Source organism: Crocodylus siamensis, chromosome 4 (genome assembly GCF_052110815.1).
Source record: "Crocodylus siamensis isolate JL-2025a chromosome 4, ASM5211081v1, whole genome shotgun sequence".
Classification (NCBI taxonomy): domain Eukaryota; kingdom Metazoa; phylum Chordata; order Crocodylia; family Crocodylidae; genus Crocodylus; species Crocodylus siamensis.
Window position 1 is genome coordinate 123815912 of NC_143398.1, and position 19397 is coordinate 123835308.

The window sequence follows — 19397 nt, forward strand, 5'->3', positions numbered from 1 at the left end:
CAACAAAACTGCTCCAAAGCTTTGTTACTTATATTCATAAATATGTGGAAAAATTCAGAAGATATCCAAAATTCAGTAAAGGTTTTTTCTTGAGATTTTTTAGTACGTTATATCCCACCAGAAGACACATGGCAGGTCTTCTGTTGACCTAAATTACTATAGCCTGTTATATCCACTCAGGATTTAATCCAGAATTGCAGTGGTGCTTGAATTAAAATGGTTTTACTTTCCGATAGCTGACTTTCTAGTCTTTGAAAAGTTCAATTTTGAATCAGCCTAAGATTTAGCTAAGCGTTTGGGCACCTTCATATTTATCCAGTTAGTTCACCTAACCAATTTACTAGATGTTTCATCAGACCCAGCACTAAACCTTTTAAGTTCTGAGTGCCCTCATTTCAAGAACTTTAAGGATGACAACCTTGATAAGTTGAATTTGTCTTGATTCATGAACCCAGTCAGATCTCTTGAACCTGATTTACCAATTAAAAAAACCTGTTGCACCTAAACACAGGGAATTTAGGTTTGGGGTGGTAAATTAGAAAGTCTTATTTATGTAGTATGAAGGACATATCTACATGTCACCCTATGTTGCCACAGTGACACACTACGTCACTGTATCATGCCTTACAGTGACATAGCAATCATGTGAGTCTGCAAGTGACCAGCAACTACTTCACTATAGCAGCACACATCCCTGTTTTAGTGCTCCTCTATGGAGAAGTAGCAGCTAAAGCTATCTGTATGCTGAGTGCACAGTGCAGTTTGGGCAGTTGCTACACTGTGCTTTAGCACAGTGCAGTGACAATGTTGCCATAGGGCGATGTATAGATGCGCGTATAGATTCTAGCCTACATGGCCACAGTACTAGATGTTAGTGCTGAAGAACATTGCCCTGGGGATCTTGAAACAGAAAAAAAAATCTGTATTTTCAAGGATAATGCATTTATCATTTTACTAGACTTACTATGTAGCTGGGTTCAGCTTGCTTTGTGGAGCAGGGATTGTGCTTTGTCTTATCACATCTCTGACTGTGGAGTGGATGGGCCTCACAGCAGCCAAGAACCTTCACCACAATCTCCTGAACAAGATCATCCTTGGGCCAATCAGGTACAGCAAAAGTGATTTTTCTGCTGCAAAGTCAAACTAGCAAAGAATACCTACTGTGTTCAGGGGCATGTCACAGTCCTACTCCAAAGAGACAGGTACTCTATGTCATCTAGCACAATGGTCAAGCATATGACAGCATGCATTCAGTAACTACAATTACCATGCACAGTGGAGGGGAAGGTAGTAGGAATGACAATGTTCTTTTCTGTCCAAGATCTGGAATAGCAACCAAGGACATCAGATGGACTTTGCAATTAATTTTTAACATTAAGAGAGCCAAAGTATGGAGGGAGGAAGAAACAAAGTTTTAGGAAAAAGGACTATAGGAGAGAAGACTTTACAGTCTTGCATTAAAATAAGCATTCAAATAATGGGAAGACAGGTATTAGTCAGCATTGTGTATGTAATTAATGTTTAGTCAGCATGATTGAAGACTTGCTGAATAGTAGTGCTTTGCTCAGATTGAGAGCTTTCTCAGCCAGAATTGGACTTCCTTTCCACATAAATTTTTGCCTCTGTTTTGTTAAACAGGTTCTTCGACATGACTCCCTTGGGGTTAATTCTCAATCGCTTCTCTGCGGATACGAATATTATTGATCAGGTGAATCCACTGGTGCATTCTATTCCAGTAGTCCTTGTGATAACCGGCTAATGGCAACATTTTGGAACACAAATATACTTTTAGTACACGGAGAGCCATACAAATTGTCACTGAGATTCTGAACGGATGATATAGCAATCTCTGTATTTTGAAATTTCAGGCAAGATATCTTTAATAAGGATAATGAGTGTTGAGCTCAGGAAGAGAGACGTATCGAGCAATGCACAGATGCTGGAAGACGACATGGTGAAACACAGACAACTGACTTGAGTCACAGTTCAGCATTTTGTATCGTGGCAAGCCCTAGACCTTGCAAACTGATAAATCAATTGTCCCACATTTAGTACCTGTGAATTATTCAAATTAATATGTTGCCTCAGAATAATCCTAGCTAATTCCACTTCCCTGTCATTTAAGCCTAGTATGTAAATGGCTGTGCTAGGTTTGTTTTGATGCAAGTCATATCCTAATTAGGGCCATACTAAACCAGTTGTCTGTTTTTAGCCTATGCATGTATTTGCATGACAAGTTTTTATAAAGTATACTAAGAATTGAGCAAGTCAAGAAATACTGATTTGTTCAAACTTACATGTTTTGGAAACATCTTGGTTTCAGAGGACTTTCACTCTGCAGCAGACATGCCACATAAACTGATTTGGAGTCAGGGACCGTAGGACTTTCATTGTCCCTAGCTCCAAGGCAGTCCTACCATTATGCAGGGCTGTGGAACTCTATAAATTGTTTTGGAGTTAGGGAGCAAAGAGACTAGACATCCTGGGGGCTCTAGCTGTAGCTGGGCTCTCCTGAGCTCTACTGCATGGGTCTTGGAAGTCCCAAAAACCTGGATATGAACTGAGGCTCTCAGGGCTCCTAAACTTTTTGCTTTGCAGCAAGGGACTCATGGTGTCAACCCAAATTGCCTGTGGCAACATGGGAAGCCCGCTGAAGTTGGAGATAGCCCAGGAAGACCCTGGGAATCAAGGCCAGCTGGTTTCATTTTCTTTTGAAAAAAATAGACCAATAGTATATAAATATTAGTACAGTCTCACACTCCTGCCGGTAAAGGTGTCTGAGTGTGGGGGAAAAGACACTACTGGTAGAATGTTAAGCCATACAAATTCAAGCTAGATATTAGGCACAAGATTTTAAATTAGCTACTGAGGGAAGAGATAGAGTCTGTCCCCATCCGTTGAAGACTGGTACCTTCAAGAAGATATGTTTCAGGAATGTACAAGTTACTGAAGTCAGTACAGGAGGTGTGATGTGAAATGTAATGACTTGTGATACAGAGTAGATAACACTAGATGATCTGAAGTGGTCTTTTGTCCTTAAACCAATCTGGAACTATGAAAAGTAAAAGTGTACAACAGTAAACTGAGAGCAGTTGTCAGCAGAGGAGGTATTTCTAGTGCTTGTATTATTTTTGAGAACGAAAATGCTTGGATAAAATATTATTCTAAAAGCCAGGTCTGTGAGCCCATGTGTGAGAATGGTAGCAGGGGGTCCTAAAAATACATTGTGTGTGTGTGTATTAATATATGAAACAGAGCAATAGGGGAAATACAGTGTGCTCCTAATATGGTTGCTACCTCATGATGAACATTTTCTTTCTTGTCTCTCAGTAAACGGGAGTGACTGTCCATTTCTCTATGATCCTTAAAAATACTGAGCGTTAGCCAAATCCCAAAGACCCAGATTCTGACTTCTGCAACAGCCTCTGCATGCTGCTATTATGGATTCCTAGGAAAGAGAAACTCTATGTCCTGATTCCTGGTGGTGGAGGGGCATTGAAATGGCCATAGACCAGCCTCTCCCACTGTCTTGGGCACAATTGGTGTATGGTTGCCCAAATCCTGATGTCTAACATACATTTTCATTTTATTTTTGCAATAGCACATTCCCCCTACCCTGGAGTCTCTCACCCGGTCAACATTACTTTGCCTTTCTGCCATTGGAATTATCTCCTATGCCACACCATGGTTCCTCGTTGCTCTTGTACCTCTTGGGATAGCCTTTTATTTCATCCAGAAATACTTCAGAGTCGCTTCCAAGTAGGTATTAGAAAGCTGTTGTGGCTATTTCTTTTTAAAAAGCCCTGTACATAAAGAGTGTGCTAGCATGTAAGGCCCGCTTTACATGGGCAAATAAGGCATTATTGGATCTAATATGTGATCCAAACAATTGAGCCCTTACCAATTTTCCCATGCCTGTTGTTGAGGGTATTAAAGCAGTCCTTGAGGCAGTGTGGTCCAGTAGACAGACTTTGCTTCCTGTCCTGACTGCTACTGACCTGTGTGACCTTGAAGCAGGTATAATTCTACTTCTCTTTAACCCTTCCTCTGCTTTGACTCTTCAGAGTGGTGACAATCACTTACACCACATTCGTGAAATGCCCAGTGGGCTTCTCATAAGTATTTACAATGGAAACAGATAGCACTGTTTGCTACAGAGAGGCTGCTGCCTCTCTTTGTGATAAAGCAGTCTCTTAAAAGATTCTAATTAATTTTCATGAAATTCTCGACAGAGAATTACAAGCAAGTCAGTGTAACAGTAATAGTGACAATGTCATATTATATAGCCTGGATAGTGAATGTGCCTGATTTTCATACCTCTTCTACTGAATGCTGTGTAGCAGTGGTGGAGATGTTAAACATATTATGTGCTTCTACATCTTGACTAATGAACACAGGGGAAAAACAGCAATTTTTTTAGCTACAGGGAAAACAAATGCACCAGTGGCTAAGTGAAGGTTGTGGCTTGGTAACAATTAGTGGCTGCTGGCTATCATTGACCCATTCACAACTATGAAAATGACTCAGGGAAATTTCTTTACCTCTGTCCAAGCCAGTTTGCCTCTACAGGTGCGTTCATTGGCTATTGCAGGTGCAGATAGATGGGTATGCACATAACTGTCTTTCTCCATGCACGCTCTTGAAAATAGGGATAAGACCCTTTTATTATATGCTTTGAACTCCTTTAAAATCCCAAGTCAGGCTTGAGGAGCCATCTTTTTTACTGTACATATAAATGAATCAGGAAAGCTACAATTGCATCCAAAGAAGTCATTCCTGTGAGTCAGGCTGGGAAGGAATTGCTTCATCCTATATTTGAACAGGAGTTGCTTGCAGCCCTGTCCTAGCATGTGATCTCCATTAATTTTCAGGAACAGAAATATTTATGGTATTTCCTCTAACACATTTCAACCCTTGGACTATTTTCCACTATACTCCCCTTCCCCCGTATTATTTTAAACATAGTGTTCAAAGTAGTCATAGTGGAGAACGCAGCTCTCCAAGCTCAACATTCACTTCTACACAGAGTAACAGAGTAGGTGTTCAGAGGTGATCTATCAAGATACACCAATACAATTTTTTTTATCTATTCTTTAATAAAATCCTAACACCAGCATCCTTTTAATTGAAAACCTGCCCCATTGACAATAAGAAATGTCATGTTCTTGCTGTTTCGTTCTACTGAAATGCCTTACTCATCCCAACAGAATGGCAGTATCAGTGCTATAACCGTTTGCATTCATGTATCATTTCTCACGTTCCATATATAATATTAATTGCAAAAGTTGCAAGGCATTTCTAAAGGATGATGAGTTAATGCATATGGGTGCCTAGCCCTGTTCAATGTACATGCCATGTTCATATCTGGATTAGTTTTTGGCTAGGATTCAGGGTCTGGGTTCAAGAATCAATTGGGTCTAGAACAAAAGTTTGGATTTGGAATCAATAACTTAAGAATCTCACATGTTTCTTATGGAAATTAAACTCAAGGTGGCAGAAATCTTATGAGAGCACCTGGTTTCCATGATTTCTGTTATCTTGAAAGATGGAAATTTACAAATTCTAACATTTCTGCTAAACACTTGGCTGAATCCAAAGAAGGACTAGAAAACAAACCACTTTCATATTTTGAATTTACCTCAAGCCTGAACTGTAAAGATGGCATGGAGCTGAGATTTCACCAGAATTCAAAAGGAAAGATGGGACATTCCCATGTCAGCCCCTCTTTAATATAAACAGATCATTTATAGTCCTGATGAAAAACACAGGTAATAAATAAGTTACAGTGAAATCTCTGTGAACTTTAGTGTTCAATTTATAATTGCTGCTTGGCCCTGACTTATTTTTGCCTCTTACACATTTATTTCTCTTGATCACAGGGACCTACAGGAACTTGATGACAGCACCCAGCTACCTTTACTCTGTCATTTCTCAGAAACAGCTGAAGGACTCACCACTATTAGAGCATTTAGGTTTGTAGACATATACTTCCTGCTCAGGTTCTAAGCCCTCAAAACATCATCTAGAAATCACACCACATGAGGACAAGTTTGGGGGTGGAAAGTGGGGGAGAAATACATTCTTTTTTTAAGTAAGCAGCTTTTCTTGGCCTAATTGGTATCTTCTAGTAGGACCAGGTGGAACATGGCAAAACTGAGGCAACTGAGGAGTAAAGTAGAGTGACACTGCAGTGTTATTTAATGGTTGGAGCAGGACTCCCCATTCTGTTCTGGATTCAGTCTTTGACTTTGAACTATTTGCTAGACTTTGTTGTGTTTTAAAACATTTCAGAATAGGGGAGGGGCAACACTTCCTTCATAAATCCAGGAGTCAACAATGTCTTTCAGCAAGGGACCAAAATGATCCAGCTCAGGTCTGAGAATGGCAGGGACTAGGACACTTTTGTCTCCCAAACTTCTTCCTGATGCCTGGCTACAGTGTGAGAGGCACAGGCAAAGCATCCCCTCCATCAAAGGCCATGGTGCTCACTGGGCATGTTTATTAATGCACTTTAAGTAATGGTAGATTTAATTCTCCATTGTGAGGTACTAGAAAAATATGCATTAGCCTATTTTAATAAGCATTAGTTAAAGAGCACTTTTTTGGGTACCTATACATGAGCCAAGAGGCTGCTCTTTTGCGCTGTGGTTACATGTAATTACAGCATGTCACAGCAGACTTGATTAATTGAGTATGCTGAAGCATGTTAATTACTGCACTACAGCCAGCTCTGTGTCTTGCGTATGTCTCCCTGTGCTCATTCGAGTTTTAGATAAAGCACTCCCACCAACATTTTGAAGCACAGAGATGCTGATACATGAGGCTCTGGGCGATTTAATTAAAGTGGCTCTCAGAGCTGCTCCAATTAAAGCACCCCCCCCCGGTCCCAGAGCACATGTAAAAATGCCCTTAATGCTTAAATGTGTATTAAAATAGGCTAATATTCTTTAAAGTACACATGTAGACATGCCCACTGTAGCACAACAGGGGCAGAACCCTCCATGGTCCAAGGCCATCAAAGCCATGGCTCTGCAGGACAGATCCAAAGGCCCATGAGCTATGGGTTGCCAACCCCTTCTCTAGATAGTTAGACAAATTCTTAACAGCATCATCTAATTTGCTATATCAAATCTTGTAGACTCTCTTTGAAATAAAGGTCACAACTTTTTAGTATCTGGCACTTAAAAGTTTTAAGGGTTTTAGTTGAAACAGCAGCATGTGACCAAAAATCATTATTGTTACTGTGGAACTCACTCCCTTTGGGGCCTGATCCCTAGTATTGCATGATGGTTCCTTTAAGCGATCAGTCTATCTTCTTAGAAATCTTAGGTATCTGCTGGGCCTCCTTTGTCTGGGCACAGAAAAAGTATTTTATACTGATTTTGCACATGGAGATGTTAAAAAATAGAAACTAAATAACTTGCCAGAATGAATATAATAGAGCAGTGAACTTAGACCCTAGTCTCCTGTGGCCTAGTAATTTTTGGCATGTGTAGAAAAAACGGGGGCCCTAAATTGAAGCAGTGGGTTTTTAAAAACACTGCTTCAATTTAGGGTGAAGTAAACCCCTGTGTCATGTACATCCATGTCTTACCTGCCTCTGGGGGAGGGGTGAGGAGGGGAAGGCAAGCTGCCAGCGGGTGGAAAGGTCCCTGGGCTGCAGGAGGGCTGGTGCTCCACACAGCAGCAGCGGCACCACCCCAGGCAGCACCCACCTTCAGGCACCCGGCTTGAGTGGTCCCCGGCGCCACCACAGCCACAGAGGGAAAGACTGGGTCTCTGTGCATCTCATTCAGGCAGGCAGGCTCCAGTGGAAAAAAGGGATCAGGCTGACCACTTTTTTTTTTTTTTTTTTTTACTTTGTGGAGCCTACCTTCCTGGGCTGCTGCCAGGCTGCTTGCACGGGCTGCCTGCACAGTCTCTGAGCCACACTGAGCACCGTGCTTTGCTCAGGGGCTGTAGGGTAGCAAACTAAAAGTCTTCGGTGGTGTTTTAGTTTGCTGTACCCCAAAGACATTTAAGGGGCATTACGCCGCCAAATGTGCTACAGTGGCTGGAATTAATGTGCAATATGCTGCCGACTCATGTAAACACCAGCACCATTAAAGCAGTGCAAAAGCATTTAACCCACTTCAAAGTGTCGTGCACACATGCCCCTTGTTTGGTCTACACACGCCCATAACTACTGAACTAACATTCTTCTCTTGAGAAGTTAGGGATTTGCAAAACTTATTGACAGAGGTTGTTGTATTTATGATTGCTCAATCTTAGCCCACTGTCTTTGCAGTTGGATTTACTGTGTCAGTGCCAGGGAAATGAGTCATGAAAGAAGAAAGAGCAGGAACTGGATTAAATTATGGAGAATGACTGTCCATGTGATACCTCTCATTTCCACGTTACACTTTTCCTGTGTCCACATGACAAAAATTGCCAGTAAACTAGCTAAATCGCATCTGTGTATCCATATTATCAGCTGAACATACATGAAAACAGAGAAGGATACTGTTGGATTGGATGATGGATAATACTGTGTGCAGTTAAGCCATAGAAACATTACATATACAGCTAGTTTGAGGAGATGGATAATTTTAGCTGTCATTCCCATGTGCAAGGCATGGAGAGAGGGAGCCACTGGAGTTACCAATGGAAAATATAAAATTTTAGAATTTTGTTTAAATGGTGACATCTTTGCAAGGTAGATTCATGTGTATGTCATAGGCATAAACACACTAAATAGACACTATAGAAGTTCACTGTAGGAAGACATCTCAAACTTTCCAAGGCACATGATTTTTTTCTAACTTACTTTTTCATGTAGGGCTAAATGCTCCTTCTAAATGTTGACTTGAATAATAGGGTGTCAAAATACTATGATTGCTAGAGTAGGTGGCCAGAATCACTTGCGGCAAATGGATTGGTGCTCCCCCTCAGTCACAGTCCAGTAGGCTGGCTCCCTAGTGGGTAGAGCTGGGCCTGGAGCTTTGGGTTGCAGTGGTAAGTGTCAGAAGCCACAAGTCAGGACCCAAACTGTCAAGCCAGAGTCAGAAACCTGGTTACCAAATCTGAAGGATAATTCAGAGCACAAAGTCCAAGAGTAAGCCAAGCTAGAATCAGAAGTCAGGAAACAGGTCTGCAGGGAGAATCCAGAGGCTGAAATAAACACAGCTTTTCTTTGTATTGCCCTTCTGAAGTCTGTCTGCTCTTCCTAGTTCTGTTCAGTCTTTATCTCTTGTTTATACGGCCATAAAGGAAAACAGAAGAGTTTACAGTAATGTAAACCTCTCTGTCTGCAAAGATGAGCACCGGAGCATTGTGGACACGGTGAAAAATAGCCAAGCATATGTAAGTTGCAGTGGGTTGTTGTGACAAGCAGTAATCTTGAGCAAAGAGTTCAGATGGTGCATATAAGGCAACACAATGTAACCACAGCATTTAGAATAAAGAGGGTTTGAAAACACAACCCTGGTGTTACAAGATTATACTCACCATTTGTCATCTGCTGTGAAACAAGCAAGGTTAGCAAGTGTCATGTCTTGTATATTTATGTTAAGTGTAAACCATGTCTGTGAAGAAGAAAATGGGAAAGAAATGCCATGTGTTTCAAGAGGAGTGGAAGCTTCCATCAGAGTCTTAACAAAGCAGTGGAGTGCCTGAGGCAGTGGGACACACAGGGGCAGTGGCAGTTTCTGGCTGCCACCATGTTGTTGGCATGATTATGTGGCTGCAGCAGCAGCCAGTATTTTTTGCCCCACCCCCTTCTTAAGTCAGCATCCTACCTTAGTTGCACTGTTGGCTGTCATACTTATTCATGAAAGTGAAAGGAAAACCCATATATTTGATTCACGACCAAGCAGAAGCTGTTTCCAAAAAAAAAACCCACAACATCAATAGACATTGAGTCATGCTGTTGTCTCAAGTATGGCAAGTTTACTAGGAAGCTGTGTGAAGACAAAATGAGTGAATTAGAAGAATGATTGAAAAAGCGATCATCTATTTGTCACAAGCATGGCATATAAGTGATGGAGTAATGAGAGACAGCAATGCACCCTCTCAAGAAATATCTGCATCTTCAAAGTGGTATGCTGTGGGAGAGTTCTTGGAGAAATGTATATTGAAGGCTTCAGATGTGTGCCCCAAGATGTGGCAAGCTTTTGAAAATTTCAGCTTCTTAAGAAATGCAGTAGCTGACAGAATCTGTGACTTATCTGATCATTTGCAGTCAACTGCAGAATAAGGTAAAGGCATTTGCTTCTTATTCCATAGTAATTAATGAAAGCACAGATGCAAGTGTTTTTGCATAGTTAATTGTATTCATTAAAGGTGTTGATGAAGATATGAAAGTAACAAGAGTTTGCAGTCAGTGACACAACTGCAGAAAAGGACAGTTTTCAACAGCATGATCACAGCTTTGGACGAATTAGGTCTAGACTGGAAAAGGTCACTGAGTATTGCAACAGATTGGGCTCATTCTGTGGTGGGAAGAAAGGCAGGATTTGTGACACAACACAAGAATAAAATACAGAATGTTTATCTAGGCCACGAGCTTTGTGCTTTTCATTGCATTCTGCATCAGGAAGCTCCGTGTCAAAACTCTAGGCATGGACATGTTATGAATATTGTGGTAAAAACAGGTTGTAGCCATGTTTTATGGCTGGTACACTGTTGATTGTAGCAGTGTTGGTCTAAGGACGTAGGCAGACAAGGTTCTTTGGGTAAATCTGATTTTCTTTTGTTAAACCAGGCTAGTTGGAAAAAATCGTCTTTGCAAGCTTTTAGGTCCAAAAACCCTTCTTTAGGCATAGGGAGGATGGTGTTTGTGTGCTCTCCTGGGTAGAATGCAAGTTTAAGCCAGTGCTTGCAAACATTGGCAGTTCAACCAGATCTTGGAAGAAGGCAGCCTTCAGCATGGGCTGTTACATTATGTTGGAGTCACAAAGCTGTCTTAAAGTACTTTTTTTAAATTGCAGTTCATTGTACGGGTATTTATGGATGAGAAAGAGAAACCTGTGGCTGAACTGCAAAATGAAGAACAGTTGTAGGATCTTGCCATCTTTGGTGAACATAATGGGGCATCTCAACACAAGAATGCAGGGTCAGAACCAGGTTGTGACTGAGTTTTGACACTGCGTGCTTTTGAAATGAAGCTGCCTCTGGAAGAAACAGTTCTCTCAATGCAGTATAATACATTTCCTTGAAGTCATTGGTAAATGCCTCTGTGATGAAGGTGATGAAAGCTTGTGGTAAAGATTGCCGATTTCAGGCATGAATTCCAGGACACGTTCTATGTTTTTGGTGGTCATGAGGTAGAGTTCAGACTTTTCAGCATCTGACTCTGTCCCTATGGAAGATGCCTCTCAGCAACTGCTAATGGAACTCAGTAATCTTCAGTATAATGCTATGCTGAAGGATATGTTTTCAACAGTTTGATTCACAAATTTTCCAGCACCTGGGGAAAAACTATCAAGCAATAAAATCTTTCACATCAAGGATATTATCCATGTTCACAAGCATGTATTTCTGTGAATAAATCTCAGTGAACACCATCCTGGAAGTGTCCTTGTCACAGTCTTTGGAACCAAACAAAAGGAGCTGGTTGCAGCAAAGAAGTGATGTCTGGGAGCAGTACTAGCAGTTCACATAATGTTAGTGAGCGCAAAAAGTCGAGATTTTTGTTTTGAATTTGTCTTAGGTTCTCTTTATTTTCTTTATAAGAGCTGTAGAAAATACTTTTTGAAAATTAATTAAATAAATATAATACACCGAAAATAAATAATTGTTCATGCATTTGGAAATCTGCTTGTACCCTGTTTTATTCATCAACAAATTTAGCTATTGATATAATTGCTAAATATAAAAAAAATGGTATGTCACAGTGGAAAGTAAGCTGCACAAAGACTGCATTAGAGATAACAAATTTTGACCAAGCTGGGCCCAGGAAAGAACAGGAATGATCAACACAGGAATTATAAAGGTTCTAGTGTTTTGATGGCAGAAAAGATGTTGGGTATCGTGATTCATAGCTCCGTAGTAAGCTTCAATAATCAGACTGATAGAGAACAGATTAAAATTTAGGCCCAGTGTTGTAATGTATTGGCTGGTTCTTGAAAAACTGAGTGGTTTCTCTTGGCATTATCTTCAATGGAAACATAGAGTGATCTGCATCTTTTGGGAGGAGTTCAGAATCTTGCATGTCCTTTTACTTTAAAAAAATAGAAGCCTGTGAATCACATAAGGCAAGGGACAGGCCTTGAAAATGTGTGAGCATTGTATTGGAATGATAGCATCTGGTCACTTTAAATTTTCTACATCTTTTGAAGATAATTAATGCCTTTCCAATTCATCTGTTTCCTCCCCGCCATCCTGGAGTTTACAATATTTTAAATGTTTTATCAGCAAGCTAATGTTCACTGATTAACCTACTGCTCATCTGCTTCTTTCTGGTTCATTACCTATTGGGATGAAATAACAAAATACTTCAAGTAGTGTAACAATGTAGCCATGGTTAAATTAGACTGAGATTTCAGTGACCTTTCCTGTTCGTCATCTGACAGGATAAAGGTCTAGGAATGTTCAGATGATGAGCTGGATGTGGATGAAAAGGCACAGATCGAGTGTGTCAGAGTTTCCATTTGGAAAACAGGAGATCTGCTGCCAAATATAAAGACACTAAGAAACTATTCACTTTATTTTCACCCTCTCTCACTGCAATGAAAAGGGCTTTTTTATTCACAGCATTTAGGAACTGTGTGAAGGATAACCAAGAAATGATGTAGGAAGAATGGGAAACAGGGAAGGTCAGCAGACAAAGTATCTGGCAAGACTAGGGTTACAGGCTTCACACTACAAGGCCCTGAGCTTTTAAACACTGGTTATTTTGAAATGGGAGGGCTTGCTTTGTTAAAATATGCAGAAAAGTATTGAATGAGTCTGGTTATTTCTTTAAGCAGTGATGGTTAGTAAATTATATACAAAGCAAGAAGTGACAGTGGGGATGAGAAGATGAAGGACCAAATCCTAAACTACCTTGAATTAATGGAGCTAGGCCAATTTACAGCAAGTGAGGATCTGTCCTCAAAGGGTAGCTGTGATGCTTATGTGATATACTATCCTTCCACTGAATAATTTAACTTTTACTGAAAGGTAGTATTGAGGAAATCTGCAACTCAATGTCGAATTCTCAGTGCTAGAGAAATTTTCAGTCAGATTTTGGCTGACTGTGAAATCTTGCAGACAGGCTCGCTAACTTAGTAAGGAAGGCTGTAAACTAGGTTTGCCAAGGGATGGAGACCAAAGTCCTGATGTAGGTGGGGAAGCGGGAGACCTGAAGGAAGAGCAAGCAGGAGGGGGCAACAGGGGAGATGTTCGCATTCTTCCTGAGAAATCAGGGCAATAAACTAGTTACCTCAGGTGCCTGTATATGAATGCACAGAGCCTGGGAAGAAAAGCAGGAAGAATAGGAATTCCTTGCATAGTCCAGAACTATGATGTTATTGGAATAACAGAGATTTGGTGGGATAGCTTGAATGGCTGGAACACTGTCATGGATGGGTACAAACTGTTCAGGAAACGTAGGCAGGGGAGAAGAGGAGGATGAGTTGCACTTTTGTACAAGAGCCATATGATTGCTCAGACTTCCAGTATGAAACTGGAGAAAGGCCTGCTGAAAGTCTCTGGGTTAGGGTCTGAGGAGAGAAACAAGGGTGATGTTGTGATGGGTGTCTGCTATAGACCGTCAGACTAGGAGAAAGTGGTGGATGAGGCTTTCTTAATCACAAACCCTCATTCACACGGGGGACTTCAGTCACCCTGACATCTGCTGGGAGGGCAATACAGGAGTGTGAAGGCAATCCAGGAAGTTTTTCAAGAGTGTTGTTTGGGACAACTTCCTGGTGCAAGTCCTAGAAAGGCCAGCTAAGGGCTGTGCTCTTCTTGACCTGCTGCTCACAAGCAGGGAAGAATTTGTGGGAAATGTAGTAGTGGATGGCAACTTGGGCAGCACTGACCATGAGATGATTCAGTTCAGGATCCTGAAGAAAGGAAGGATGGACAGCAGAAGAGATGGAACATGGACATAAGAAAAGCAGACTTTGAGTCGCTCAGAGAACTGATGGCCAGGATCCCCTGTGAAATCAGTCTGAAGTAGAGAAGAGTCCAGGAGAGCTAAATGTACTGTTAAGAAGCCTTACTGAGAGTGCAGGAACAAACCATCCCAATGCACAGGAAGACCAGCAAGTATGGAAGAAGACCAGCTTGGCTTAGCAGGGAACTCTTCAGTAAACTAAATCACAAAAAGGAAGCTTATAAGAAGTGCAAACATAGTGCCCATATTTAAGAAAGGTAAAAAGGAGGATCCAAGGAACTACAGACCTCACCTCAGTCCCTGGAAAAACCATGAAGAAGATTCTCAGGAAATCCATTTCTAAGTACTTGGAGGAGAAGAAGGTGATTAGGAACAGTCAGCATGGATTCACCAGGGGCAAATCATGCCTGACCAACCTGAATGCCTTTTATGATGAGATGACTGGCTCTGTGGCTGTGGGGAAATCAGTAGATGTGATATACTTAGTTTTTAGCAAGGCTTTTGATATGGTCTTCCAAAACATTCTTGCCAGGAAGCTAAGGAAGTCCAGGCTGGATGAATGGACTATAAGGTGGATAGAAAACTGGCTGAAGCATCAGGCTAAGAAAGTAGTAATCAATGGTTTGATGTCTAGTTGGCAGCAGCTATCAAGTAGAGTGCCCCAGGGGTTGGTCCTAGGGCCAATTTTGTTCAATGTCTTCATCAACGACCTGGAAGATGTCATAGAGTGCACCCTCAGCACATTTACAGATGACCCCAAGCTGTGGGGAGTAGTAGATCCTTTGGAGGGTAGGGCTAGGATGCAGAGGGACCTAGACAAATTGGAGGACTGGGCCAAAAAAAATCTCCTGACGTTTAACAAGGACAAGTACAAAGTCCTGCACTTAGGATGAAATAATCCAATGTACCAGTACAGGCTGGGGGCTGATTGACTGGGCAGCAGTTCTGCAGAAAAGGACCTGGGGGTTATAGTGGACAATAAGCCAAGTATGAGTCAGCAGTGTGTCCTTGTTGCAAAGAAGCCTAATGGCATACTGGGCTGGATCGATAAGAGTGTTGCTAGTAAGTCAAGAGAGGTGATTAGTCCCCTCTATTCAGCACTGGTGAGGCCACTCCAGTACTGTGTTCAGTTTTGGGGGCCCCACTACAGAAAGGATGTAGACAAATTGGAGAGAGTCCAATGGAGAGCAGCAAAAATAGTGAGGGGGCTGGGGAACATGACCTATGAGGAAAGACTGTGGGCCTGGACTTATTTAGCCTAGTGAAGAAGAGACTGAGGGAAGATTTAATAGCAGCCTTCAGCTACCTGAAGGGAGATTTAAAAGCGGATGGTGTTAGACTCTTCACAGTGGTGCCACGTAACAGAACAAGGAGTAATGGTCTCAAGTTGAAGCAAGGAAGTTTAAGTTAGATAGTAGAAAGAATTTTCTCACTAGGAGGATAGTAAAAAACTGGAACAGGTTACCCAGAGCGGTGATGGAAGTTCCATCCATAGAGGTTTTTAATACCCACGTCAACAGATCTTTGGCAGGAATAATCTAGTTGAGGATGGTCCTGCCTTGAGCTTGGGCTTGGACTAGATGATCTCCTGAAGTCTGTTCCAACCCTAATTTTCTATGATGCTATGAAATCTCTGTTCTACTGTTGGCCTTTGTAGCTGTTGGCCTCTATCACACGACAAGACCTTTGGAGGGAAGAGGGGAAGCACGAATCTGTCTGTTCTTTCACTCATTCATCAGTATGTTTGGTTTTGTTTAGTTGGTGGGATAGTAATGGTCCTAAACCCAGCTTGAATATGTACTCTGACCCAGAAGTTAGTTAAAAATGATTACTGGTGAAACTGAGTGTACATGTGACTACATCAGGTCAAAGACAACATGAAAAACAAAGTGGGGTTCTGAAGGCAAAAGATGAAATAACTGTAACAAGTAGGGATGTGCAAAAAGGGCCCTATTCAATTTGGATTCAGATTCAGCCTGAATCGGGGGACAGTGATTTGATTAGTTGATTTGGATCACTGTCCTGATTTGATTCGGCTGAAATAGGCTCTGAAGATACGATGAGGATTCGGAGAATCAGGGATTCAGCCATAGACACAGCTTTAAATGTTTTTTCTACATACCTCGAGGTACCAGGCATGGTTCATGAACACCGAGATGGTGGGATGGATGGAACATGCCACAGGACAATGGTGGAGCCCCCCATGCTCGGTGGCAGACCCGGAAGTGGAGCAGAAGTACTTCGCTGATAGGCCGCAGGGGGACCCTGGGTGCCCTGCCAGACCCAGAAGGCACCAGTTGCCAAGCCGGGGGGCGGGGTTTGAGGGAGAAATCCCCATGCACTCCCCAGTGGACCTGGAAGTGGACTGGAAACACTTCTGGTCCACTTCCGGGTCTACTGCTGAGTGTGCTGGGGACCTCCCCACCCCACACTCCCGTGGGACACTCTATCCGCCCCAGCATCTCAGCATTCACGAGCTACCTGGTACCTTGAGGCATGTACAAAAAATATTCAAAGCTGTGTCTATGTCCGAATCATTGAATCTCTCCAAATCGATTTGGAGAGTTCCGATTTGATCCAGAGAGATTAAAGGATCTGATTTGATTCAGAGATTCGGCTGCTGAATCGGGCCGAATCTCCACCAAATCAAATCAGCGACCGAAGCTTTGCACAGCCCTAATAACAAGCCATTGAGTTTTTAAAAAACAAATGAACTTTTTTTGTGTGCTTGTTTTAATGTAAAAACTTTTCCCTGTGCAGGCATGAAGCCAGATTTAAACAACGCATGCTGGAACTAACAGACACAAACAACATTGCCTACTTATTTCTCTCAGCTGCCAATAGATGGCTGGAGGTCAGGACGGTACGTACAGTTTAGTCCTAGCCATGGTTTTGAAACCTTGGAAGCAGAGATTTTGTTTGATGCAATGGAGGAGATAATAATTAGAATTAATCTTACAATGAGATACAACAGTTTTATGTACACTGTTCCTTAAAATAGCTCAGGATTATTTATATTAAAGCATCAGATTTTTCCAGCTTTCTTGGCTTTGTGTAAGAAAATACAAGACTCCTTCATCTTTTGTGTTGTGATGTCTGTGGTTCTAAAGAGAGTGTAAGAGCAAACATTTATATAACTTGTAGTAAGACTTTCTTCTACTGTGCAATGTCTGAGGCCCTGCCAAAGTGGAAACTATTTTGAAGGCGTTTAGGTGTTTTTACAAACTTCATAATAATTCTATTTATGTCACCCATCATCTCCTGGGACCCAAAATACCTCACAAACAGTGAACTAAATGCTGTAGTCCTCATTCATAGCTTGAGTTTGTTAGTATATTCATCGGAGTCCACAGAGCTATTTGCAAAGTAAATTATGGCTCAATAAGAAAAAGGTGGAAAAAATTGGACCTCTAAGTGGGGCACACAAGGAACCTCTTCCCACATGGGTAGTCTATATAAAGATTAACATAATTATTACCTTCTTATTCACCAGGCATATAAAAGAGGCCAGGGATTTAAAAAGGGACATGTCTCTGTCCCTTTGCACTTAACACAGAGGATGGGCCTAACTCATGGGTGTTAGTGGGTAGGGTCCTAGAGGTGGCCGTGATCCCCCTAGTGTCCCCTTACTGTGCCAAGTTTGCTTCCAAGCAAGCACCCTCAAATCTTGCCCGCCATGTCTTGATCTTAAATATTAAAGGGAGGCTGCCTTTCGTCCTCTTGGACATGGGTTTTTCCTGCTGTCACTCATTTTGTTCCTTTAATGGTGTTCCCATGCACCCTGGCTTTATGGGCGATGCGTGGCTCCAACCACCCCTTTACCACACCCCAAGCCTCACTGAGGTACCAGACATTGTTTGGTCTGTTTCGCTCTCTGCGCCCTCTCTGACGCTGGGGCTCTCCGCAGCCCTTGTCTCGCAGCCACACCCCACAGGTGCTCGTCAATCACTGCCCCCTTGCTCTGGGCTTCTCACGCTGCCGTGGGTCCCCTATGAGGCCTCCTCCAACCCCTAATAGCCTCACCCAAGCCACCAGTCGTAAACAGAAAGCTCAAGCCCCTAGACTATAACATAAATCTCCACCGATCGGCTACAACAGAATTCTTGCTGCCACAACAGGGTTGCTCCATCTTTCTCCAGTCTCAGGCCGTACCTGCAGTTTGGCCTCTCCTCTTTACAAAGTCCAGCAGAGCCCCTTCCCCTTTGGCTGCCAGCAGGGAACTGCCTGCCTGGCCTCTGCCTGGGAGTTATACAGGAGCCAGGCCCTGCCCCTTCTGGTCAGCTGACTCCCACTGGTTACCCTGGCAACCAGCAGCTGGGCTCCTTACTTACTGATCTACAAGTAGCAGACACAATGGGTAATATCTGACTTCATCTGAACATCCGAGTCTCTAGGTGGCCTTCTGCCTTCTTATTCTCCAATAAGGCAGTGAGATTCTGCCCCCACTCTTCTGATGGGCATGATCTAGTTAGAAGTTAGAATCCCAGGACTCAATCCTATAGGGTAGCAATGAACTGCAGCCCTGCTAATTTTGTACCCAAGACAAGGAAGACAAAACTAGAAAATGATGCAACCCTTCAACAAGCTGTCATAATTTCTGTTAAAGCCTGCCTCATACTAGGGATGAATTTGATTAAAACAGTTGGACCACTTCATTAAACTCTTTGGAATAATACATTGTTGCTGAGAAATAGTTTATTTGGTTTTGTCTAATAGTACACAGCCATGTAGGAAACATGGTCTTGGAAGTGACTGTGCAGCTGTAATTCCAACAGCTTGTAGAGACCCACATACTCTGTCCACCTTTCATCCATCTAGTTATTTTGTTAAGCTATTAATATCTTCACAACAGCACTTCTAGAGACAGATTAATTTGGGAGCATTCATTGCAAATCTCAGCAGAAAAAGATTCTAAGATAAAAATTACCAAAGTGAAGAACAATCAGAATGAAAATGCTAGCCAAAATGCAAAGGGTAAATGCAGGGAGAAATGATAGAATACAGATGTGAATGACCTGATATTAATAAATATTTATGTACCTGATTTGTAGGTGTAGTTAGTCATTCCACATACAATCAATATTAAGCATTTCAAATGTTAAGTCTGTCCAGGTCCCCTGACACTTCTCACTTTTTAGTGTCTGCTAAAAGGTGACCTGGGTATTTTTGCTTTTATTGGTAAGGAATTAGGACAGACAGGATAGGAGAATGTGTCAGTTCTATATCATTTGTGTGTTGAAAAAGCTTTTTCAAAAGGAAGTTTGTTTCTGTAACTTGTGGTTTCAAATATCTCAGGTGTTTTGGACTCAGCTTAAGT

At 41.9% G+C, this 19397-nt stretch overlaps 1 protein-coding gene across 4 annotated transcripts in view; it reads left to right on the plus strand.

Moving 5' to 3' along the window:
- ABCC9 (ATP binding cassette subfamily C member 9) overlaps positions 1-19397 on the plus strand; it is a 135051-nt gene that overhangs the window by 91532 nt on the left and 24122 nt on the right. For all 4 annotated transcript variants that reach the window (XM_090043639.1, XM_090043641.1, XM_090043638.1 and 1 more), the window contains 5 exons: positions 959-1107; positions 1639-1708; positions 3602-3759; positions 5880-5972; positions 16841-16943. In XM_090043639.1, coding sequence (XP_089899765.1) covers positions 959-1107; positions 1639-1708; positions 3602-3759; positions 5880-5972; positions 16841-16943 — 573 coding nt within the window. The remainder of the gene's footprint in view (positions 1-958; positions 1108-1638; positions 1709-3601; positions 3760-5879; positions 5973-16840; positions 16944-19397) is intronic.